This window comes from Carcharhinus amblyrhynchos, chromosome 9, assembly GCF_965287045.1.
Source record: "Carcharhinus amblyrhynchos chromosome 9, sCarAmb.v2.hapA, whole genome shotgun sequence".
Lineage (NCBI taxonomy): Eukaryota > Metazoa > Chordata > Chondrichthyes > Carcharhiniformes > Carcharhinidae > Carcharhinus > Carcharhinus amblyrhynchos.
The window spans coordinates 67,935,340-67,960,622 of NC_137332.1; the positions used below are offsets into that span (position 1 = coordinate 67,935,340).

Below are 25,283 nucleotides of genomic sequence, written 5' to 3' on the forward strand. Positions count from 1 at the left end.
TCAAACATAGATAAGGAAACGTGGTGTTCACCTCCCTTCAGCTGACAAATCAATACTCCTGTGTTGAATACTACTTGGAGGAGGCACTGAAGCTGGCAAGGGCACAGAATATACTCCGGGTGGGAAACTTCAATATTCATCACTAAGAGTGGCTCAGTAACACTATGATTCAAGCTGGCTGAGAACATATCTGCTGAACTGGGTCTTGCACAGGTGGTGAGGGAACTAACAGAAAAACCCACTTGACTTTATCTTCACCAATCTACCTATCGCAGATGCATCTGTCCATGACAGTATTGGTAGGAGCGACCACTGCACAGTCCTTGAGGAGACAAAGTCTTGTCTTCACACTGGGAAGACCATGTTGTGTGGCATTACTACCATGATAAATGGGATAGTTTCTGAACACATTTAGTAGCTCAAAATGTGGCATTCACGAAGCACTGAGCCATTACAACCACAGAATTGATACAATCATAATCTGTAACCTCATGTACCATTACCCCCCCAGTTGCCTATTACCATCAAGGCAGGGGATCAACTCTGGTTCACTGAAGAATGCAGGTGAACATCCCAGGTATACCTAAAAATGAGGTGTCAACCTGGTGAAGCTACAACACTACTGCTTGCATGATAAACAACGGAAGCAGCAAGTAAGAGCCAAGTGATCACATAACCAACAGGTCAGATCTAAGCTCTGCCATCCTGCCACATGCAGTCATAAATGGTAATGGACCTTTAAACAACTCAGATGGAGGAAGAGTCTCTGCCGATATCTTCATCCTGAAAGATAAGGTGGCACAGTGGTTAGCACTGCTTCTTTAGTGCCAGGGATCTGGGTTCAATACCCAGCTTGGGTACGGAGTTGCCACATTTTCCCCTCGTCTGCGTGGGTTTCCTCCGGTTGCTCAAGTTTCCTCCCACAGTCCAAAAGACATGCTGATTAGGTGCATTGGCCATGCTAAGTTCTCCCTCAGTGTACCCGAGCAGGTGCTGGAGTGTGACAACTAGGGGATTTTCACAGTAACCTCATTGCAGTGTTAATGTAAACCTGCTTGTAAGTAATAAACAAATTTTAACTTAGGGGAGCCCAGCTCAAAGCAAAAAAGATTGCAACCATCTTCATCCAGAAGTGCCAAGTGGATGACCCACCTTGACCTCCTTCAGAGGTCCCCAACTTCATGCTGCTATTCAGCCAGTTTGATTCACTCCGCATGTTAGAGAAATGCTGAAGACTACAAAGTGCAAGGATCCCAATAACACTCTAGCAATAACACTGGAGACCTGTACTCCACAGCTTGCCACATCCCTAGCCAAAGCTACAACACTGTCAACATGAATAAACTGAACTGGAACAGCCATATAAATACTGTGGATACCAGAGGTCAGAGATTGAGAAATCTGCAGAGATTACCTCATCCCCTGGCTCCCCAAAGCCTGCCCACCAGCTACAACGCACAAGTCAGGAGTATAATGGTACACTCTCCACTCGCCTGAAAAAGAGTGCAGCTCCAACAACACAACTTCATCCAGAACTTGTCTGGCACTCTATCCACCAAGAGAACATTTACTCTCTCCACCACCAATGCACAGTAGTAGCAGTGTGTACAATCTACAAGGTGCACTGCAGGAACTCACCAAGGCTCCTTAGGTAGCACCTTCCAAACCCAGGACCACTACCATCTAGAAGGAAGGACAAGAGCAGCAGATACATGGGAACACCACCACCTGCAAGCTCCCCTCTGTTCCTTCACTGTTGCTGGGTGAAAATCTTGGAACTCCCTTCCTACTAGTACTGTGTTCTTATGTCACAGGGATTGCAATGGTTCAAGAATTTAGCTCACCCGCCACCTTCTCAAAGGCATTTTAGAGATGGGTAATAAATGCCAGCCTAGTCAAAGAAGCCCACAGCCCATGAATTAATAAAAAGAATCTTACAGCACAGGAGGAGGCCATTCAGCCCACTATGTCATGCTGGCTTTAAAAACAGCTGTCCAATTTAATTCTACACCTCAGCTTTCCCCACAACCCTGCCAAAATCAGTCCTCTTCACATACTTGTCCAATTGCCTTTTGAAAAAATTTCTTTGGCATCTGATTCCATTGCTCTTTCACGGAGTATGTTCTAGATTTTAGTCCTTGGTGTGAAAATTCTCCTTTTCCTGCTAATTATTTTAAATCCATGGCCTCTAGCTACTGATCTACTTGCTGAAGGAAATAGATTCTCTCTACATGAGGAGTCAAAGTCCCTTATAAATTTTTAACACCTCCACTAGGACACCCCTTAACCATTCCTGATCCAAGGAAAACAATCCCAGCTTCTCCAGTCTTTCCACATATCTGAATACCATCATTTGTATGATAAGGTTGGTAATCCCCCACTGTACCCTCTTAGGGATGCCCAAAATTGTACATAATATTCCACGAGGCCTAATCAGTGGTATGTAAATATTTAGCATGACCTCTTTGCTTTTATACTCAATGCTCTCACTTACAAAGTCCAGTATTCTGTACCCTTTAAACTTCCTTATCCACTTGCAATGTCACATCCAAATATTTGTAGATTTACATCATCCAAGTCCCTCTGTTCTTGCACATGACCCTGCCACCACCCCAGATAGTAACATCTAGGTTTCATTGGAGGAACAATGAGTAGCAAAGGTGAATCACTTCACATTCACATGAAATTGTGTCTGCCAGGTTGTGTTGATGTGACATTCTCCCAAAATCTGGAACTATCCTGCTCACTATTTCTAATGTTGCCAAGTTTCATCTCATCAACACGCTTTTATATTTTACCTGTACCCAGCAAGGTTGTCTCTTTAAGGGCAACACAGCAGAATAAAAGGTCACCTGACTTGGGGGTTGGGGGAAAAAAAAAGGAGAGAGAGAGAAATCATTCCAGGGGGTGGAATCCTCTTGGGCAGCAGACATGTAGGGGACTAGGGCAGCTTGCTGGCTGCTGTCCAGTTTTTCTTTATTAAAGACCTTTTGCGTTTCCTCATGAAATCTACAAAGGTGCATCATTGCACCAGACTTTTCATGAATAATAAGAAAAATATTGTCCTTATTTATAGTCTTCCCATCACTGTATTATTAGACTGATTTGTCTGTAGTTCCCTGGCTTATCCACTCCCGTTTTCTAAATGGAGGTGGAACATTTTCAAATCTCCAGAGCTTTGGCATCACTCTGATTATATCAAAAGATGGATTGAAGGATACAATACAATGTGTTAGTGCGTCATATTTTGGATCACTGATGAATTGTTTATTTACTGTTAATTCACTGCTTGCAAAAACATTTAAGATTCACCCCAGAGCCCCAAGCGTAAAAATCTAGACCTACACTCCAGCACACCACAGATGAACTGGTCAATATTTTGCTGTTTACAAGAGCTTGTTGCTTGCAAATTGGCTGCTGTTTCCTGCATTACAGCAGTTCTGAAGAACTTGCTGTAAGACACTCTGGAATGTTTGGACATCCTGAAAGACCCTATATGGACACACATCTTTGAAATGAGAGGAGTCGTTCTATAAAGGGCTGCTCCCCCCACCTCTCCCCCCTTCAAGTATTTGAATATTGAAGAAAATAATGTTTTTAATGTTGATGAAGTCTTATTTGAAACACAATTGTTTGATTATTTTAGACATCATGAAAAAATAAGGTTTCTTTCATTTTGAAAACTAACCAGACCTAAAACCATGGGTACTTCTGCACTGATGGTCCACACACAGCAGCAGCTCAGCCAGCTTGTGTCAAGATGTTCTCGGGTCAACTTGGCTTCACAAAGCGTACACTCATACCCATTTGTTCTTGAAAGAAAGAGACCATAAATCATTCCTAATGAAGTCAATGGTTTTCTTGGGGAAAAATTCTTTAAAACTGCTGCAACCCAATGTTAAACTGTGTGTGTGTGTCTTTATATGCCCTTCTGATCAGAACTTGCCACACACCTGACGAAGGAACAGCATTTCCAAAAACTTGTGGGTTTACTATCAAATAAACTGGTTGGACTTTAACCTGGTGTTGTGAGACTTCTTACTGTGCAACCCAATGTGCTCACAGGACATTACTTTTACATTGATCGGATTTGTGATGTGCCCCATCGTCCAGATCTTTGCGACTCAAATATCACTTCACGTATATGCCATTCCGTAATTACTCACCTGCCTATAGAATCCTCGCTGTTAAAAAGCAAGACTGCCTGAGCTACATTCTAACCTATTATCCTCCAGATCAGCCCCCTACCCCCTGCAGTCCCCTTCTTTGCTGGCTCCCCTTCCTGATACAATAAAATAAAAAAGTTAAATTTAGAGTCAGCTAAATTCCGGCTGTTGGTTAAACTCGGTTCTCCGACCATGGCAAGCGTGGATCAGATTTGAATCAGAACTTGGCTACACCACCCATTCATAGAAGCCACCAGCATTTCATTCCTTCAATTAAAGGTGGTGCAGGGGTGGCCTATAAAGGATGTGCAACCAGTTTCAGATTCGCAAATTAGTGAAAACATAGGCCTTGAAATTAAGATCTACAAAGGCAAGTCAATATTTTTGACTGCAATTACCTGACTCCTTTTTTAACTCAGACGTTGGTGCCTCTTAAAATAAGAGACCAGGAAATTGCATTTGAAAGTATAAGCACCTGTATATCAAACTTCACAAGATGCAATTTCCAAGATGTAATGTGTCGTAAACACATCAGGAATATTTCAGTATTTAATTGCCAGAGTAACTATGTTCTTTGTGCTTGAGTCTATAATTTGCGTGGAGCAAAATCCATGCCCTATAATTTAAGTACATAGTCAGCAAAATTACAGTTACAGATGACATTCAATGTTTACACTGCTCCTATCAACTTTTTTTTGTAACCTGAATCAGTAGTATGGCAACTTGGCAGGATGAATCTGCTCACCATGCCAAACCTGCCCTTGTGCACACAGTTCTTCATTACATATCCTCCGACATATGCCTCTGTTAACTACACGGTGACAAGGTTGAGTAGCCAGAGCAGGGAAGCACAAGTTGGGTATAAAATTAGTTATGTTGGATGGGCATAAAGGCACACGGTTACTATTGAAAAGTATAAAGTAGTAAGGCATGTTTCGAAAGGGCAGCTATGGGAAAAGTGCCAATTTTATTTTGAAAATGTTCCTCCGTTGTTAATCATTAATTATGGAACTGTTTTCATTTTTGAATGTGTAACTTATTTGCAATGATTTGCTGCTTGATATTTAGTTACTGCTCTTTAATTTCTTCTAATAAAAAGAGATTTGTATCCATCTCAATTTTTTCTCAATTTCCTGATGGGCAATTTCACTCAAATTAGATTTAATATTAAACAGCAGCCGAGCGCAGGCAATCTGCTTCTTTTCTTTGTCTGCTTCAATTTTTCACATCTGCTCTTGATGCACAGAAGCAGATCGTAGTTCGAAGCCATGTACATTTATCCTAGCACATCATCTCAAGATTGGCCTGAAGAAATGTTCAGGGCCAAAATTAATGATTGTGGAGATAAGCCTGTCAACTAGCCAGACAGCCCAGTGCAAAGGGTTGTGAATCTGAGAAATTAGGTGCCACAAAAGTATGATAGATGCTGGGACGGTGAGTAAATTTAAGGAGGAGTTAGACAAATCTTTTAATTGTTAATGGGGTGAAACATTATGGGGAGAAGGCAGGAAAATGGGGAAGAGGAACATATTAATCGAATGGCAGAGCAGATTCAACGGCATAATTCAAGCCCCTGATGGTTTTTCAGGCATCAGGGATTTAACCCCCTTTAAGAATGGAGGGCCAACAGCACCTCCAGGATGACAGGCCACTGTTGGGATTGCAGCAGGACTCGACCAGCAAAGGTGGAAGTGGTTGATGAATCAAGGTGGATTTGTGGAGCCAAGCAAAGCCAGTCAACTGGGGGAAGGAGGGGCAGAAGGTTGTGTGCTCCACAAGGGCAGTACGGTGCGCTCCACAAGGACTGCTTTCAGCAGAACCAGCCTTAAAGGGGCACAGTGTGAGCCATAGGATGCCCAATCTGTGGGGCCCACCCAACAAGGAAGTAATCAGTTTTTACTTGGCAGCAACTCCACAAAGGCATGGGGCCCCTGTTAGAGTACATGCAGATGAGGACATCAATTGACCCCAGTAGTTGATTTAACAGAATAGGATAAAGAGTGGTCCGCTAACTTTTGGACAACACAATACTTAGCTTCTACAGCAGCCTGGCACATCACCGTTGCTGTCTGAAATACCAATTCAGCAGAAATATCTTCTGGTTCACTACCCAGTACCATGCTGCCAGGGGGCAGAGCAGGTAGGTCTCATTCTCATCCACCTGCTCCATCACTGGACACGTTTGCATGGTGATGATCTGTGTAGCAGACTAAAAAACCCTGGAAAAACAGTATTGTAAAAGGCACTTAAGTATTCTGTCCGGGAGGAACCATTTAGGAACCGCCATGGTGGTCTGTCCTCGTCCTTAAGCAACCCCGGTTGGAGGGATTGGCCTAAACTGAGAACTCCACTGCCACCTGGGAAGTAGCCATTGACCTCATTACTCAGTGTCTGCAAATAATGGAACAGAATTGCTGGTGGTTCAGGAAAACCACAAGATTCTGTGCAGAGGCTGGCACAACTGCTAAATAGGGTCATTAATAATGACCTGGGCTCCGGTCAATCTTACCAACCAGAGACAAAACAAAATGACCAGGAAAGGAAACTCAGTTTATTGAAAACTTGTCTGAAAAACATCCCAAAGCATGATTCAGAGACAAAAATAAAGTCTTTTTGCATTCCAACTCACATCAACAAAATGTGATAACTGGTCAATAACAACCCCTCCTTGTTACTGGTGGCACCTTTGCTGTGAGAGAACTGACTACCCAGGTTCACCTACAAATATAAAAAGATTGCACTTTAAAAGTTCTTCACTGCCAGGAAGTGCTTTGAAACATCCCCAAGGGATTAAAGGCATTATGCAAATATAGATGCTTTCTTGTTTGGAAAAGGATCACTGTTACATATAGTGATTGTTACCTGTGGAAGTAATAGAAACAGCAAAAAGATGTTTGCTCATGATGTAGATCAGAAGAGAGAAACTTCTCACAGCAGTCGTAATAAACATGTTCCCAAATGCCTGGAATTAACATGCTATCAGGTCTACCCATCTTAGAGAAATACTAAAACCTGAAATCCTGGACGACATCTCAACTTTCAAATGAATCATTCCTTTCCTTTCAGTAATAGTTGCAAAACTGGCTCTTCTACAATCCTAATGAGGATGACTTTACAGGAGCAGAATTATGCAGGCAGACAAATACACAGGTCACAATTCGCTTCATTTTCGTTTGAATAGATTAATACAAAAATGATACTTGTAACAAAAGCACACTGTTCCGGCCACACCAATCACAGAAAATACATATGCTTTCAGGTAAAAGTCCACCATTTACCTCACTGGTGGATATGGTGATTGTTGAGCCATTAAAGTTGCCAATAAACAAAGTTACCTCACCTTGTAATAGCTATGATCTGTATACCCACACTCTAGTTTCCCAACATATTCAGGTCACCAAACACAATCTGGATAAAATTCCTCTTTCTCCTATCCATGAAAGGAGTAACTACTGGAAATTGTGCTTAGGTTTCAAAGCAATGCATTACTGCTATGTAGTTGATAGATCAGTTATCATCATAGAACCCCAACAGGGCAGGAGAAAGTCTTTCAGCCCATTGACTCTGCGCCAACTTGCCAAGCTCTATCCACATAGCCCCATGTTTTTACACAGCTAATCCCCTTAACCTACGCATCTTTGGACACTAAAGGACAATATTCCATGGCCAGTCAAACTAACCTGCACATCTTTGAACTGTGGGAGAAAACCTACGCACACAGTCAACGAAGGCCAGAATTGAACCCAGGTCCCTGGCACCTAACTAGCATGTCATTCGGATAGTGGGTAGAAACCCATACGGGGAGAACATGCAGACTCCGCACAGACAGTGACCCAAGGCTGGAATTGAACTTGGGTCCTGGGCACTGAGGTAGCAACACTAACCACTGTGCCAACTGTGGTGAAGAAAAGCAGTATTTAGCCAAAAGTTGGAAATAGGGAAATACAGGCCCCAAGATGCCATAGCTTATGAAGAACCATTTGAGAAAGACAATTGGTTACATAGCTTGCAGGGAGGGAGCCACTCCACTTCAACTGTGGGCCAAAGTAAGGAGATAGGCCTCCATGAACAACCACAGCCTGGTAGCATGGTGGCGCAGTGGTTAGCTGTCTCGCAGCACCAGAAATCTGACTTTGATCCCGGCTTGGGTCATTGTCTGTGTAGTGTCTGCATGTTCTCCCAGTGTCTGGGCAAGTTTCCTCCCACTGTCTGAAGGATGTGCTGGTTAAGTGCATTGGCCACACTAAATTCTCCCTCAGCGTACCTGTACAGGCACCAGAGTGTGGCAACTAGGGATTTTCACAGTAACTTCATCATAATGTTAATGTAAGCCTATTTGTGATACCAGTAAATAAACTTAAACTGATATTCCAGACCACACCATCTCGCTAATCTAATGCCACTCAGGTCCCAATGTACATATACTTCACTGTCAGTTTTATTTCCTATGGACTGAATAAAATTTAATTTTGGGGAAATCAATTGGTCTTCCAAGTTCAAAATGAAACAAAATCCTGTGCAAAACAAAAAAGCACCTCAAGTTACAGATATAAATTTAGCAGTCTGAGGGAGTAGGGCTCAGGGGCAGAAGGCGGGGGAAGGAGAAATCTAGTCACATTGATGTTAAATGAACCAAGAAGCTAGTCATGCAGTGCTGGCTTTAGGGTTTATTGGAGCTAATATTAAATGAATACCTGTAGTCAGACCTGTGGACGTTTGAGTGAATACTTTCTGCCCTTCGGTCAATGTAAAAGCTGTAATCAGTGACAAATCAATAATATCATACACTAACAGAATTCTAGTGCAGAATATTCAAATAAAACCACAGCATCTAATAAAGGAACAAGGGGTTCAAAACAGCAAAAGCCAGTGTGTGAAAGAAGGTACCAGATTACCTTGTTACGAAAGGTCTTGATTGTTTAATAATCCAGATGTGCACAAGTGCTATCGTTATTTCTGTGAAAGCTGCAGTTTAAAAGGGTAGGATCAGACACAGTTCATGTCCTCACATACCCACAAGTACCAGTGTTTTAACAATGACAACGTCTTTTCCAGAGCAATGCAAGCATCACGAAAATTAACAGTTCTACACTGGTCTATCTGCAGTTAGTTACTGTGTAAAGCCCTTTAGTACATTCCATCCCAACTCAGGTGGACTGACACTGAAAACCAAGATTTGACTACTTTGCGGCCTTTTTTAAACTTTGGATACTCAAGAGTATAAACTGCCTCCAATATTAAACCCTGGCCCTTTATTTCCAACTTCATTTGGTTGTTACATCCCTTGAGCAACAAATGATTCATTTTGTCGTGGTTATAATGCCAAACTATTCTGGGAGTGCAGACTGATTTTGATGCTTTGAGCAATACAAATATAATTTTGAAATTATGTCATTTGAATATTTCATGCATTCACATGAAATCCATCCATCCACTAATTTAATAGAAGTTCCTACTGTCATGATAATAAAGGAGGAAAAAAAACACATTAAATTGCAGCCAGAAATATCGGACTTTAAATAAAACCTCAGATTATCTGAAAATTAGTTACTCAAGCCACTGGCTGCATTGCTGCACGTCATTCTCTAAGAGACAAATGGACCCCCACCCTGTTACCAGGCCAGGCACTTATAAAAGCCAATCACCATCGCCAATGGAGACAAAGGGACATGACAGCCTTCCCATCAAGAGAGAGTTCCTGTGGAATGCCCAGATGGATTTACCATCCCATTTGGAATATGCAAAGAATAGACTAAGAGTTGCCACAGGTTGGAAGTTGGCAAGCACACACAAAACACCCCTGATAATTGTGATCGTAGAACTCTTTGGCTGTGGAAGTCAGTCAAATCAGCAAAGACTGATGGTGAGCCCCTGCCATATACACAAATAGCGCTGACATGATGTCACCCTGATGTAAACCTGTCACAGGGATCCTCCTAAGGCCGAAAGGAGATGACAGCCCCATGAGAGAGGGCCTGGAAATGTCCCCTGGCACAGGTCAGCACCATGCTAGTGTCAACCTGTGCCAGGAGTGAACCCCAGTGGGAGCTTCATGGGGGAGGGTTTATTTGTGGTGGGTAGGGGAGGGCAGATGTGGGAATTGGGGGTGCCAGTGATGGCCGCGTGGAGTGGGGGAAGTAGGGGTGGGGTTCGAGAGATCATGGGTGAATGCTGGTTCTGATCCGGGTGGGGGTGGTCCAGGCAGGTGAAGTGAGGAGCCCATGGAGACCTCCATGGTGCAGTTGAGAGAGGTTCTTTTGCTTTGATTGAGGTTCCCTTTAAACATGGTGCCCTGATCTCAGTGTGGGCTTTGCTGGCATGTTGAGGTCCCTACATGGTTTGAAAACACGCCTGCTTGTATTTTTTGGCAGACTGTGCAAGATCTGGATAGAAAACTGGCCTTTTTTTTTTGGAGGGAAACAAGCTGGGGGCAATCTTACCAAACAAATTCTAAGTGTCGAAAGACAGATGGGGTACTGGATGGGCACTCAGATCCTGCGTGGACCAGCTGGCAGAGGTTCTCTCAGACATCTTTAACCTGTCTTTATATCAGAGGTCCCTATCTGCTTCAAGAAGACAATCACCACCTTGACACCAAAGAAAAGTCAGGCAGCATGCCTCAATGACTATCGTCCAGTGGCTCTGACATCCATCATTATGAAATGCTTCAAGAGGTTAAATCGAGGCACAAATCAATTCCGGCCTCCCAGATTGCATGAATCATCTATCACTGCAACAGGTCCACAGCAGGCACCATTTCCCTGGCCCTACATTCAAGCCAGGAACACCTAGATAATAAAGACACCCATGTCAGTTTCCTATTATTAACTACACTCAGTCTTCAACACCATTATTCCTACAAAGCTCATCTCCAAATTCCGTGACCCAGGGCTCAGCTCCTCCCTCTGCAACTTCTAACCCACAAAGCACAATCAGTGAGGGTAGGCCACAACACCTCTTCCACAATCACCTTCAACACCAGTGTCTCAAGGCTGTGACATCAGCCCCTTATTTTATACTCCTTATATACCTATGACTGTGGGGCCAAATTCCTCTCCAACTCGAATTTCAAGTTTGCTGGTGACACCACTGTAGTGGGTCAGATCTCAAATAAATGAGACAGAGTACAGGAAAGAGATAGAGAATCTGGTGAACCGCTGCAATAATAATCTCTCCCTCAATGTCGACCAAATAAGGGCAATAGTCATCGACTTCAGGAAGCACAGTGGAGAAAAAGTCCCTGCCTACAGCAATATGGCCGAAGAAGTAGAAATAGTCGGAAGCTTCAAGTTTAAGCGTCCAGATCACCGACAACCTGTCCTGGACCCTCCATGCCGATGCTATAGTCAAGAAAGCCCAACAACACTTTTACTGTTCAGGAGGCTAAGGAAGTTTGACATGTCAGCTACGACTCTCAACAACTTTTACAAATGCACCATAGAAAGCAATTTTTTCTAGTTGTATCACAGCTTGGTATGGGTCCTGCTTTAAGACTGCAAGAAACTACAAAAGGGTCATGAACGAAGCCCAGTCCATTGAGCAAACCAGCCTTCCATCAGCCAGCATTTATTGTTTATCCCCAATTAATTCTGTCTACACTTCCCGCTGCCTCAAAAGAAGCCAGCATTGTTATCAAGGACCCACACACCCCAGACATACAAAAGTCTGAGGACGTGCCCCAACTGAATCAAAAACAGCTTCTTCCTTGCTGCCATCAGGCTTTCAAATTAAGTTGATCTTTCTCTACACCATAGCTGTGACTGTAACATTACATTCTGCATTCTCTCCTTTAAAATGTATGGTATGCTTTGTCTGTATCACGCGCAAGAAACAATACTTTTCACTGTATATAAATACACATGACATGATTAATCAAATCAAAGCATGAAAACAGGGAAGAACTGCATCCATATTTTCAGAGAGAAAAAAAATCAAATCTTATCATACTTAGAAAAAGAAGAGGTAAAGTGTGATTCTTGCCAGTGGAAGGAATGGACAGAGTGTATTTATACAGGAAGTCAGCCACTGACTGCTAGAGCATGGTATTATGCATGCACCATGATCTCCCCCTGCACAATGTACAATAATGCATCGGAAGATTGTCACTCCGCCAGATATCACGTGCCCTCCCCCATCCCCTCCCGCTGATGACACACACACTGGCGATCCTCAAGTGTAGAATGCACAGCCCCCACACCCTTACTTTAGGTCTAACCCCTTGGCGCTGTCCAGTGTCCAGGACACAGTGAAAAAAGGACACAATATGGTTGAATTAATGAAAAAGAAACCTTATCAAGTGGTGCACTGGTCAGTAAGTACAGCAATTACTGGCCAGCATAAATTGCCAGCTGTCTTAAGTGATCCATTTTGAAATTTGTGTTAATGCAAATAGATGATCATTTTTTTGCCTGTTACAAGCGATGATGAGCTTAAATGTGGGTGTTTAATTAGTGGAGACACTATCAAAACTCAGGAAGGCATCACGTGGACTTCTCATCTTGACACCACATTCACTGTGGTTCAAAGCAATAGTGAAAACAACTAAACATAATTGAACATAATGGCACTATTACCAAGCCTTCACAAAAACACTCGTATTGTTGGTAGTTGTATGATTCATGTCCTCTTTGTAAAGAGCAGCAAAAACAAGCCTGCACTTATTCAAGACACAGTAAACCAAGTCCTCCAACGTAACATACTTCACTTGTTCTCATATTTTGCATTGCAACACATTGTAATATAGTTATTCTGAAAATAGATTATCTCAGTAAATATTTATTTGCTTGTGATGTGTGATCACTTTCTCAAAGGTAAGCAATAAATGCTGGCTTAGCCAGTTATGCCCCCAAATGTGAAAGAATACATGTTTAAAAATTGCACAATTAAAAATTGACTTAAGTACAATCACCTAGGGGAGTGACTCATTGCATTTTTTCCTGGTCATTCATAGGATGTGGATGGCACTGGCTCAGCCAGCATTTATTGTCCATCCCTAATTGTTCTCAGTGGTGCTGAGCTGCTTTCTTGAATTGCTGCAGTTGCTATGGTGTAGGTACACCCACAGTGCCACTGGGGAGAGTATTCCAGGATTTTTGGCCTTGCGACATTGGTGATTGGTGACTTGGAGGGGAACTTGCATGTGGCACGTATTTGATTCCATTGTCTCCTAGTTGGCAGAAGTTGTAAGTTTGGAAGGTGCTATTTTTGAACCGTTGGTGAGTTCCTCTGATGCTACAGACATGGTGTTTAGCAGTAGATAGAGTGCAGATCAACTGGACTGCTTTGTCCTGGATGGTGTGAAGCTTCTGGAGCGTTGTTGGAGCTGCACTCGTCCAGGCAAGTGGAGAGTATTCCATCGCACTTCTGACTTGCATCTTGTAGATGGTGGACAGGTTTTGGGGAAATCAGGAAGGTGAGTGGCTCACTGCAGATACTGACCTGACAAAGGGGCAAACCCCAAAAGCTTGTGGGTTTACCATCAAATAAACTAGTTGGACTTTAACCTGGTGTTGGGAGACTTCTTACTGTGTTTATCCCTGTCCAACGCCAGCATCTCCACATCACTGCAGAACTGCCAGCCTCTGACCTGCTCTGGGAATTACAGTATTCGTGACTGGTCCAGTTAAGCTTCCAATCAGTAGCAGCTTCTGTGATATTGATGTGGGAGATTAACGGATGGCAATGCTGTTGAAGGCTGTGGTTAGACTCTCTTGCTGGAGTTGGCCAATACCTGGAATGTGTGGCACAAGTGTAACTTTTCACTTACATCAGCCGCACTCTGAATGCTGTTGACCTCTTCATGCACGTTCAATCTTCAACATTTTCAAAAAACTTATACAGCTTTTCAGAAAAAAAAATGCCATGGAAATCTAAACAGGAAAGATTACACATGGACTTCCTTCAAGGTCATTTGAATTTTTAATCCAGAAAATGAAGTCTTAGAGAATCAAATTCTTATTGGAATACAACTTTCAACCTGTGCAATCCCTTTTGGCCACGCTTCCCTCCCCCTTCCCATTCTATAGGCTCTTTGACCTTTGGAGTGACACTCCCAAATACTGGTCAGATAAGAGTCAGAAATATATGCGAGCGCACTGCCAGAAAATATTATTGTCCTGACAACAAAGGCACATTATCAGAAAATACAACACATTTATCAAAAAGAAAAACAGTTGTAGAGTTTTAAAGTACAGAAAGAGACCCTTCAGCCCATTGGGTCTGTGCCAGTATCAAACACCAATCTATTCTAATCTCATTTTCAACTTCATGGGATACATGATTAAATTTCTGTAAACCAAGCATTTTTTTGAAATTTAAACTCCTCTCGTTCCCTCTCTTCTCCTCTCGTCATTTTAGACATGGCTACTGCAAAAGCTTGGTAAAAGATTTCTCTGTAAAGCAAGCTATGCTTCCTTTTCCTTCCAACAAATTTTCCACGTCTGAACCAATACCAAACGTGGGAAAATTTACTTCTGCACACTTGGTTTCCTTGCTTCATAAGCATGCTCTCTTTATTCATTAATGTTAGTGAATAAAAGGTATTTTCCAAATATCCTCCATCTTTCCTAATTTATCTGTGTACTCCAGTGTTCCACAAGGATGTAGCCATGTAAATTGTTCTGTTGCCCATAACTACCACTATCGCTGTGTGTAATCTTCCCTTTCAACTGAAACTTTCACTTGCCAAACAACCTCTACATTGATCAAATAGATGGCCTGGATTGTTTAAGGATTTTAACAGTTCACCAACCACATCAACAAATGCAATGTTCAACAGGGAAAAGTGAGGAGGATGCAGTGGAGACATGACACTTGTGCACTGACAATGCTAATTCAACTGGACAGCATAAATAAGTTGAATATTTTATTCTATATTTCCAAGATTATGAAAATCTACTCGTATAAATGCAAAATATTGCAGATGCTGCAAATTTGAAATAAAGACAAAATGTTGCAAAAAAAACAGAGCAGGACTGGCAGAGTGTGTCAATATGACTCTTCTTCAAAAGCTGAAGAAAAAGAGAAATGGGATTGATTTTAATACATTTTAATAGGGGATGTAGCAGGTGTAACAAAATAGAAAATCTGAGATTGTAAAAAGATGTTTAGGGCACAAGACAAAATAAGTGTAAATGATAATGTTGAAGACTAGAGAAGGTGTTGATAGTATCATAACGGTAAGATAGCAGAATGTGTTAATAGCAGATCAAGGATCAGTACTCTGTAAAGGCAAAATTTAAGAACAAGTGACGGATGACCTGTAGGGGAAGGATTGCTTTGAGACTGAAAATATTTGGATTAAAGAGTCAAAATGGAGGAGAAAGTTCAGTCCAAAATTGTTAAACTCAATGTTGAGCCCAGAATGTTGTGAATTGTTTAATTGAAAATTTTGGTGCTATCCCTCCAGTTTGCATTGGACTTCTCTGGGACACAAAACAACAATTAAGAAAATGGAAACGTATTCAGTGATGGCTTCACTTTAGGAACACTAAGAAATGCAATCAACTCAGATTACAGATCAGAAGGGAATTTGTGGCACTTGGAAATCTCATGTGGATCTGTAGATAACAATATAATCAACATGACATTAGTCAGTTGTCAAAGATGTACATCTTTTTGTCAGTGGAAGCAAAGGCGGCCAAGAATGTAAAGAACACCATCTAGTACATGATATATTCTGTGTACAACTCACAAAATGAATAGAAAAGCAATGAATGGGTGCAATGGAGCTTGACAAAGTGCAAATTCAGATGAACATTGTTCAGGAATGCATAATCAGACCCATGTTTACAAGATTGATTGTGTCATGACGTTTGACTCAAAAGTACCACAGTAAGGAAAATTTGTTTTTTCTTTAAATATGTGTGGAATCTGTAACTGATTTTAAACCTATTTTAAAGTAACTTGCATCAACTGTAAAAGGGATCAATTATAACTTTCTTTAATAAGAAATACTGGTCCACATGCACTGGTAACTCTTGACCCGGAAGCAATGCCAATAAGAGAGTTAACATTTGAAAGTCTTGTGGCTGGCAAACATAAAGGAAAGGTGAAGGGAAGAACAGAGAAGGCACATTTACAAGGAGCTGTGTGTGTAACTTTAAAAAAGACAAAGTTGAAGACAGGGTTAGAGCAGGGATTGAGAAGCGGACAATTCTATGCCTATGCATAGTTTTACCTGAGCCAACTAAACTGTTTAATAAGATTGATTGAAAGAGGCAGATGAAGAAGTCTCTGGGCCATCAAGACCACTATGAACCTACCTAAAGGAGATTCCACTGGAGTGTGCCATCTGGGTGATGACTATTTTGAAGGGACTTGGATGGAGTGAAGTTTTCATTGCAGATGATGCAACAAACAAATCTATTGAGTGAGCAAAGTAAGAGATCCTACATTCCAAAGGCCAAATTGGAAAGCCTCAGATTGTATGTGGTGCCACATGTGTGGGGAATGTTTGGAATCAAGAAATAGTTTTTGTTGTACTGTGTGCAGTTTATAGTAACCATAGTTTGCCTGTTAATTCATGATCAACTTACATGGATTCTGATTTAAGTTAAAGTAAAAGCCACAAAAATTAAAAAAAAAAATGGAATTTTATTGGTAATTTCTTCATTTGGGGGCTATTTAGTAATTTGGTTATTTTGGTTTCCAGTTTCCCCCAGAAATCATAACAATTGTTTATTCAGCACATGGTAGCCTGGTTGTTCGAAGTCCTGGCAGTAGGCCTACGTGCTATGACAAGAAAGAAGGTCACTTATGATTAAAATGTTTACAACTGCGAGGAGTGGATGATGGAAGACTGCAGTCCATGATTCCAGTAGCGCTGACTTCATGTGGACATGGTGTGGAGATGCCAGCATTGGACTGGAGTAAGCACAGTAAGAAGTCTCACAATACCAGGTTAAAGTCCAACAGTTTTATTTGGTAGCATGAGCTTTCAGAGCACTGCCCTTTCATCAGTGAGTTGAGTGTTCGGTTCACAAACAGAGTATATATAGACACAGACTCAGTTACAAGATAATGGTTGGAATGCGAGTCTTAACAGGTAATCAAGTCTTTAAAGATGCAGACAATGCAATTGGAGAGAGAGATAAGCACAGGTTAAAGAGGTGCGAATTGTCTCAAGCGAGGACAGTTAGTGAGATTTTGCAAGCCCAGGTAAGTCGTGGGGGTTACAGGTAGTGTGACATGAACCCAACATCCTGTTTGAGGCCATCTTCATGTGTGGGGAACTTGGCTAATCAGTATAAGTAGCACTGTAGGGATTCAGTGGTCAAATCAACCACTGAGAAGCACAATATAGGTTCACACAACACCAGAAACCTCTCCACCTTTTTGAAACTAATGGCAACCAGCTTGCTTTTACATTGCGGCTATGTGAATTTTGCATGAGTAAAATTCCTTGGAAGCATTCACTATGACTAGTAATAAGGGATATTTTCAATGTGTGTCAACTGGGTATTATATGCCCATCACTAGCAAAATAATTTTGAACACATTTGCAAACAACAAACGCATCTTTTCTCCAAGGAAAGCTCAGGCAGGTGGTTACAGACATTTAGCTCCTGTGTGAAAGCTGAATTAATAAACACCAAGCTTAACATTTCTGAAAGATGAGCTGTCGGCTGGAACAAATTGCAGCAAGTGCAATATGATAAAATACGACAAAAGGTTGAGGTCCGGAAAATAGGACAATTATAGGAAGTTATATCCAATAGTACACAAAGCTGAATGCTGCTAATATCGAGAGAAAAAAACCTTGTCCTATTTCTGTCATGATATTCAGTTTAATTGAGGGACAAGAATGCAAACAGAGTTATTACTGAACAGAAGCAGATTTACTCAGTAGATTATGTATGAGTTGCTTGACATGAAACCACTTTACTTAATTCCAGTTAATTCCAAGGTCTATGAAGTTTACATTACAACCAAGGAGGTTTGTGACCACTGTGACTTTGCACAGTTCAAAGGTCACATTTCAGCATAATTATGGCTTCACACTTGCATTGGGCCACCAATTTCCAACTTTAAACTCACTGCCCTAGACAAGGGATCTTCAACTCTTAACATCTAAAATGCACTTGTTCAGTTTATGCCACTTTATGCCAGTTGAACAGGATCCATTCCACAATAATTCTTTAGCGGGAGGTGGAGTGGAAATGGGTCCATTTTCACATAATTCCTCATTTCCTGACCAGTCATCTTCCCCTGACACAATGACTGGTGCAATAACACATGAAGGATTGCTGCTGCACTGCAGGATGACAGAACTAGGAATTGAGTTTGCAAGGGCCAGTGGGAGAAGAGGTGTGGTTGAGAAGGACTAAAAGGCAGGCTGCTGTAACTGATATTAACATCAGCCTTGACAAGCCACCAACTTTTCAACCATATTCAACAAGGCCAAACAAGACTGAATGTAGGGATGTTGTTTCCTCTGGCGGGTGTGTGTCTGTCTGTGTCTGTGGATATCTAGGAATCTCAGGATATGGAGAAGACTGTTTAGGAATATGAGGAGAAACTGCTTCACTCAGAGGTGAACCCATAGAATTCCTGATCACAGGAGGCAGAGGGACCAAATCACTGAATATATTTACAAAGGAAATAGATAATTTCAATGCTCTAAAAGGTGCTGAAGGATATGGGGAGAGTGCAGGAGAATAGCGTTGAGATACAGGATCAGTCATAATCCTACTGAATGGCACAGCTGGTTCAAAGACTGAATAGCCTACTTCAGCTCCTGTTTCCTGTGTTTCTTTGCAACATGATTTCAGGCTTTTGAGAGAGAGACAGGGAGAGAAGCAAAGAAGATGGCAGGAGGTGTATCTTGGCTAAGATAGAAGAACTTGTATTTTTGGTAATTACCTGTTAATGAAGGAATCTCAGCCTAAGTATTCTTTTCAACAGGTGAAGGAGGAAGCTGTTGAATCCCAGTATGGGGGAGTTGAATTAACAGCAGCACGTGCTGCCACTTGCCCAGTGTCCTTCAGTGACCAGAGCACTGTAGTCACATTGATTAATAAAACCTCTATTCACTATGAGGTCTGTGGCATCACTGAGCCTGGTGCCTCATAGTAATTGCCAATTATTTAAACAAACATATTCAAAGCCAACAAATACAGTAACAGAATAATAAAATAATGTTAAAATTCATCATTATCTGGAAAGTTTTGCTCCTAAAAAGCAAAGCTCCTGGTTATGAAATATGAAACTCTCAGTAAACAATCACAGAATAAGAATTGAGGCACAGAGACAATGGATTTTACAAGTTGGATTCTTAACCTGTGCTGAGTTAGATAGGTGAAGCAACCATCTGTGTAAAGGCATTATCTCAAAGTTAGGGAAAAAGTCAACAATCTTAGCCATGAAGTGGTAATCCTAGTTAGAACTTATGCACGTGTGTGCATGTTACAAGGAAAATACAAGGACAAAAAAAAAGCTACTTCAGTTGTCTGCAGATTTGAACTCTCGATCATTTTGTATTTCCTCCTGAAAATGTCAATGATCACTTTGGAGGTCAGGTGGCAGCTTACCAGCTGAGGTACAAAAAGGTACGAAAGACCAATCAGCGCAAAAGTAAACATGTCTAAATGTTTAGTACAATTGTAGATCAATAAATATCCACTTGGAATATTCTTAGGGCACAGAAACATTGGGATTTTTGAGACCAGCTTTGGAAAATAACATAGCGAGCAAAATATCTGGAGGTATAACTTTTCCCACTAAAAACAATGTTTCCAAGAATGAAAAATAGTGCAAACATTAATTATCTAACGTTAATCAGGGATTAGCAGATCCAAATGTGGAATGAATACAGCATTCCAAATCAAAAAAACTTTCTAGTGCAAAAATGTAACACCTCTGATAAAACAGGAGACAACAATACTCCTTCATGTGGCATATGGTGATATGATGGGGGTTAACTTCCTTGGTATTCAGATAATCTTCTAGACAGCTATTTGCTATGCCCACACCCCAAGAAGTTGCAAAGACTTGTGCACAGTGGGCATTAAGCAGTGAGAGTCATGCAGTATTCCATGTGGAATAGATTGTATCAGTAACAGCTAAATGCAAGCTTGGCCCAGTGATAACACCCTCAACGTGAAAGCCAAAGGGCTGTTGAGCGAAGCCCCACTTGAGAAATGAAGCATGTAATCCAAAGTGACACTTCAGTGCAAGCCTGAGGAAGTGCTGCACTGTCAAAAAGAAAAAACAGGCATGCATTTATAAAACTTTGGGAAGGCTCAAATCGCTTTACAGCCAATGGAATGCCTTTTAAGGTCAAGGTATAATTTGGCGATGAGATAACTAATTTATGTGGAGCAAGGTCCCAGATACAACAATTAAAAAATAGCCTAATACTGTTTTAGTGATATTGGATGGAGGATAAATATTGATGATCACACTAGGAGGGATCTCACTAGCTTTTCTTCAAATAGTACCAAGGAATCTTGCACTCACTTGAGGGGAAAGACTGGGTCCCTACTTTACAGTCTCAGCTAAAAGGACAGCATCTTCAACTGTGAAACACTCCCTCAGTACCATACTGGATTATTTGCTCAAGACTTAGATCTACGAGCTGTTGATTCAGATGTGGGTACGTTACTAACCAAGCCACAATTCACAGACTAAGCCGTCGGATCAGATGCTAAACTGAGACCTCGTCTTCCCTTTCACCTGGAGAGTAGAGGTTGCATGGTGTGACTAGAAGCGCAGGAGATTTCTCCCAATGGTTACCCCTCAACCAACATCACCAGAAAGATTGTTTTGTCATTTATCCCACTACTGCTTGTGTAAGCTTACTGTATGCAAATTGCCTGTTGCCTTGCTGAACAAATATACAACACAAAGTCTTGAAAAGTCCTGAGGTTGCACAGTCGCTTTTACAGGTGCGAGTCTTTCCTCCTACTTTAACAACCACACCATTCAAACAACACAAAGGTCAGTCACGACTTTAAGACTGTCAGCTCAGCAAGAGTGACATTAATTTGGAAACCCAATCAATAAGTTCTCAAATTCATTTATTTCCCATACAAACACTTTCAAACATGACCTCAATGTTGAATGGGCAAGAGCTATCACTACACCAGATCAATATATGTATTGCAAACAGTTTTAAACTATTCTTGGGAACTCGGCTAGATTTATATCTGATTTTTGTTATGTCTCAGGGTGCTTTCTATACCAATGCAAGCAAGGTCTTGCTTTCGGTGGCGTTATGTAGGTGACGTTTGTAGGAGCTCCAAAGTAACCTAAACAAGTCCTCTCTGATACTCAGTTCTTGTACACTTTAAAAAAATCTACACAACAAAGAATAAATCCTGTCGTGTACGGCATCAAAAACAGAAAATGCTGGAAAACCTCAGCAGGTCTGACAGCATCCGTGGAGAGAACACAGAGCTAACGTTTGGAGTCAGGATTACCCTTCATCAGAGCAGCTCTGTCGAGTCATCCTGACTTGAAACGTTGGCTCTATTCTCTCGCCACAGATGCTGTCAGACCTGCTGAGATTTTGCAACTTTTTTTGTTTCATATTCCAGCAGCGATTTGCTTTCATATTAAAGAGCAAATTGAGCGTTGTTGAAAATAAATCTCAGTATTAAATATACCCAAATCGTGTGCTGTACATTTGGTCCACAGGACAACAAACTGTCCTCTGGATCGGTGAGATGTTTCTCATCTTGAGTTAAACATAGGTATTCAGACTGGGCTTCTTTCTGGCACCTTCAATGCAGCATTGATACCCCAAACTCGGGTTGTGAATTTCAAGCCTGTTGGTTAATACTAACATGTCATTTCGCTTCCCACTAACACATGCTCCTAAGGCAGTTCATTCACAATTCTGAAGTAGCGGGGTCGTGCAGCAGTCACTGAAGGTCGAACACAACAACACACAATTCCAGTCATGACCCCGCTTCTCCCTGGTGGATTAACACGGCTGACTGTCATCAGGAAAGTCAATGAACGCTGCCAAAACATATTTGGTTAACAACTGGGCTGACTCTCATGCACCGACTGCAGTTACAGAGCTCATGCCAATTCAGACCTCAATTATTTATGCCACAAACCATGCTACCGGTTGACTGGAACACTTAAGCGGCACACAACTAGAGTACACAGTGGTGTCACTCACCCTGATCCTTCTCATGGCAGCCACGATCTCCACTCTACTGTTGGGTCTGGGTACATCCAATGTCCCGATGTACTGTTTTAAATAAAATGGGAACAAAAAGAGGGGTGCAATTCAATGAAGGGTGTCCTCATAAAGAATTAAGAGCTCCTTCGACACAAACTTTGATAAAAGTTACAAACCTTCGCCTCGAAGCTGATCCCATGCTGGAAAGCCTCTTCATTGTGCAAAGGAATCCGCAAATCATGTCCATCATCCACTAAGTTGTATTTGGTTTTGCTGGGCATATTGGTTGAACAATTGATAACCAGAAAAACAGCAAGGGCAAAAGCAAAAGAGCCCCAAGCTAGGCTTGTAGCGGGGGAGTATCCTGGTGCAACTTTATACATATACACACACACATATATATAATGGACTATACAATACAGATAAACTAACTAGGGAAACTTTAGCTGCTGCTGCCTGAGGCAGTCTTGAAACCAGCCCCAATGCCACACCATGTAGCTCCAGCTTGCAATCTCTGATCCTCCTTCAGATGCTGGGGCTTGCTGTGGATTGCGAGCCCTGCTCTCTGCATGCACAGGCAGAGGGAGCCCAGTCCGATGCTGCGGTGGAAGCCGCGAGTGAGCGGCTGCCGAGATGCCCTTGGCCGGCAGCGAACACTCAGCTGCCGGGCTGCTGCTGCTGCTCCAGCAGCCTCCCCCCGCTCGCCTTTCCCTCCCCCTCCGGCAGCGCCATCTCTTCCCCCCACCCCCGCCACTACCACCACACTTCCCAAGTCAGCCGACACACACACAAAAAAATGCCCGAACTCCCTCCCATTGGCCGGCGCCGGGAATTCCGCCCGATTTTTATTGGCGTAAAGTTACATCACTGCGCTCCGTGTGGCTGGAGAACTCAACAAGCTTCCTGGATTTCCCCCCACCCCAGGGAGAGGAGAGGAGCAGCAACACTGGGAGAGGAATCAGGATGTGTTGCTAGCGAAATTCCCAACACCGGTGAATGTGCACTCACCCTATAGCAGCAATAAGCCAGCGGTCTCTTCAAGGGGGCGGTGTGTGTACTGTGTGTACCTGTCAATGTCATCTCTGTGCACCTAACTTACATGTTACTGTACACAGTCCCATTAAAACACACATATAACACACTCTTCATGATTTGTTTTATATTTATACATTCACAACAAACACCTCTAAAAATAGCTTCAACTTCCACTTAGAGTAAAGATAAGGACAGAATTTTGCGTGTATCATATTGAAAGTTGTATCATATTGTGAAAATCTAAGTATGTTCCAGTGTAGGGGTATAGCTTAATGGTAGAGTGTTTAACTACACATCAAGAGCTCCCTGGTTCAAATGAAAGTGCCCCCTTCATTGTTTAATTAACCCTTTTTCTGGGCAGCATGGTGGCACAGTAGTTAGTGCTGCTGCCTCACAGCTACAGGGACCCAGGTTTGATTCCCGGCTTTGGATCTTTGTGGAGTCTACACATTCTCCCCATGTCTGCATAGGTTTCTTCCAGGTGCTCTGGTTTCCTCCCACAGTCCAAATGACTGGTTAGGTGCATCGACCATGCTAAATTCTCCCTCAGTGTACCCGAACAAGCACCTGAGTGTGGTGATGAGGAGATTTTCACAGTAACTTCATCGCAGTGTTAATATAAGGCTGCTTGTAACTAATAAATAAACTTTAAACTTTAATTTCTGGTGGCCTAAAAAAGAGAGAGCTTTTTCAATGTACATTGCTAGAGATGCAGTGGTGAGGCAAGGCAACTCACAACATTGCCATTGCTGGCTGCTGAGAAGCAAGAATGGGGGCCAGTCAAAACTGACCCTAGTGATCAGAGGACATGACACTCAGAAAATTCAATTTCCCTGGCTGCCAGGGGAACCTGCCGACCCTCATGTATTGTGCGTATTTATACATATAAAATCTACATTTTTTAAAGCAGATTTTCCAATGGTCTAATGGGTAACTGAACCACGTTAGTTTGAGCTTGTACGTGCAGAATAGGCACATGTTTGAAACCTATCATGAGTTAAGTGACCTGAGCTGGCAATATTGCAATTGCCTTTGGCATACACAGTCAAAAGACATTTCTGATCAACATCTTGTGACATCCACTTGAAAGGGTAACTGAGTTGAAAAGCAACATCACATTGTTAAAAAACCATACAGAATTAGGACGGCACAGCGGCACAGTGGCACAGTGGTTAGCACTGCTGCCTCACAGTGACAGGGATCTGTGTTCAATTCCAGCCTTGGCTCACTGTCTGTGTAGAGTTTGCACATTCTCCCCATGTCTGTATGGGTTTCCTTCGGATGCTCTGGTTTCCTCCCACACTTCAAAGATATGCGTATTAGGTTGATTGGCCATGCTAAATTGCCCCTTAGTGTCAGGAAGATAAGCAGGATAAATATGTGGGGTTACATGGATAGGGCCTGGGTGGGATTGTTGTCAGTGCAGGCTCAATGGGTTAAATGCCCTCCTTCTGCACTGTAAGGATTCTATGATCTTTCTGTAAGATTATCCTGTCTTTTTTTTCTCATTGCTGTTTGTGGAATGATGCATATGCACTGCCCACCTTTATTTCCTTATCTCATTAAAATGACTACACTTCAAATGCATTTACTTGGCTGTACAGGACTTCCTGAGGTCATGGATGGCACTATGAATAAACAACCCTGTCTTTTTTCAATTCACACACGAGTTGTGCTTTAAATGAATTAACACAAAAAAGGAACAAAATCTGAAGCAACATTGAACTGTGCTGGAAACCTTAACCTTACAGATAATGCACTAACCTTAAATCCAGACCTAGATGTCTAAGCAAGGAAACACCAGATTATTTCACCTGTAACAAACTGCTGAAAATAAAAGATACAAATTGATGCAGAGAAACACCTTTGACTACCTTTGACCATCAGGCAGTGGTCTGCATGTCACATCCCAGAGGTTCTCTGGGAAAAGTAGATGGTTGACCCTGTTG

General features: G+C 42.1%; 1 protein-coding gene across 3 annotated transcripts in view; it reads right to left on the bottom strand.

The window, feature by feature from the left end:
- Positions 1–22,993, bottom strand: part of nos1apa (nitric oxide synthase 1 (neuronal) adaptor protein a) — a 372,151-nt gene extending 349,158 nt beyond the window's left edge. For all 3 annotated transcript variants that reach the window (XM_080195868.1, XM_080195866.1, XM_080195871.1), the window contains exons 1-2: positions 22,476–22,993; positions 22,297–22,368 (exon numbers count right to left, since the gene is read on the bottom strand). In XM_080195868.1, coding sequence (XP_080051994.1) covers positions 22,297–22,368; positions 22,476–22,682 — 279 coding nt within the window. In that variant the 5' untranslated portion in view covers positions 22,683–22,993. The remainder of the gene's footprint in view (positions 1–22,296; positions 22,369–22,475) is intronic.
- Between the last annotated feature and the right edge of the window lie 2,290 nt (positions 22,994–25,283).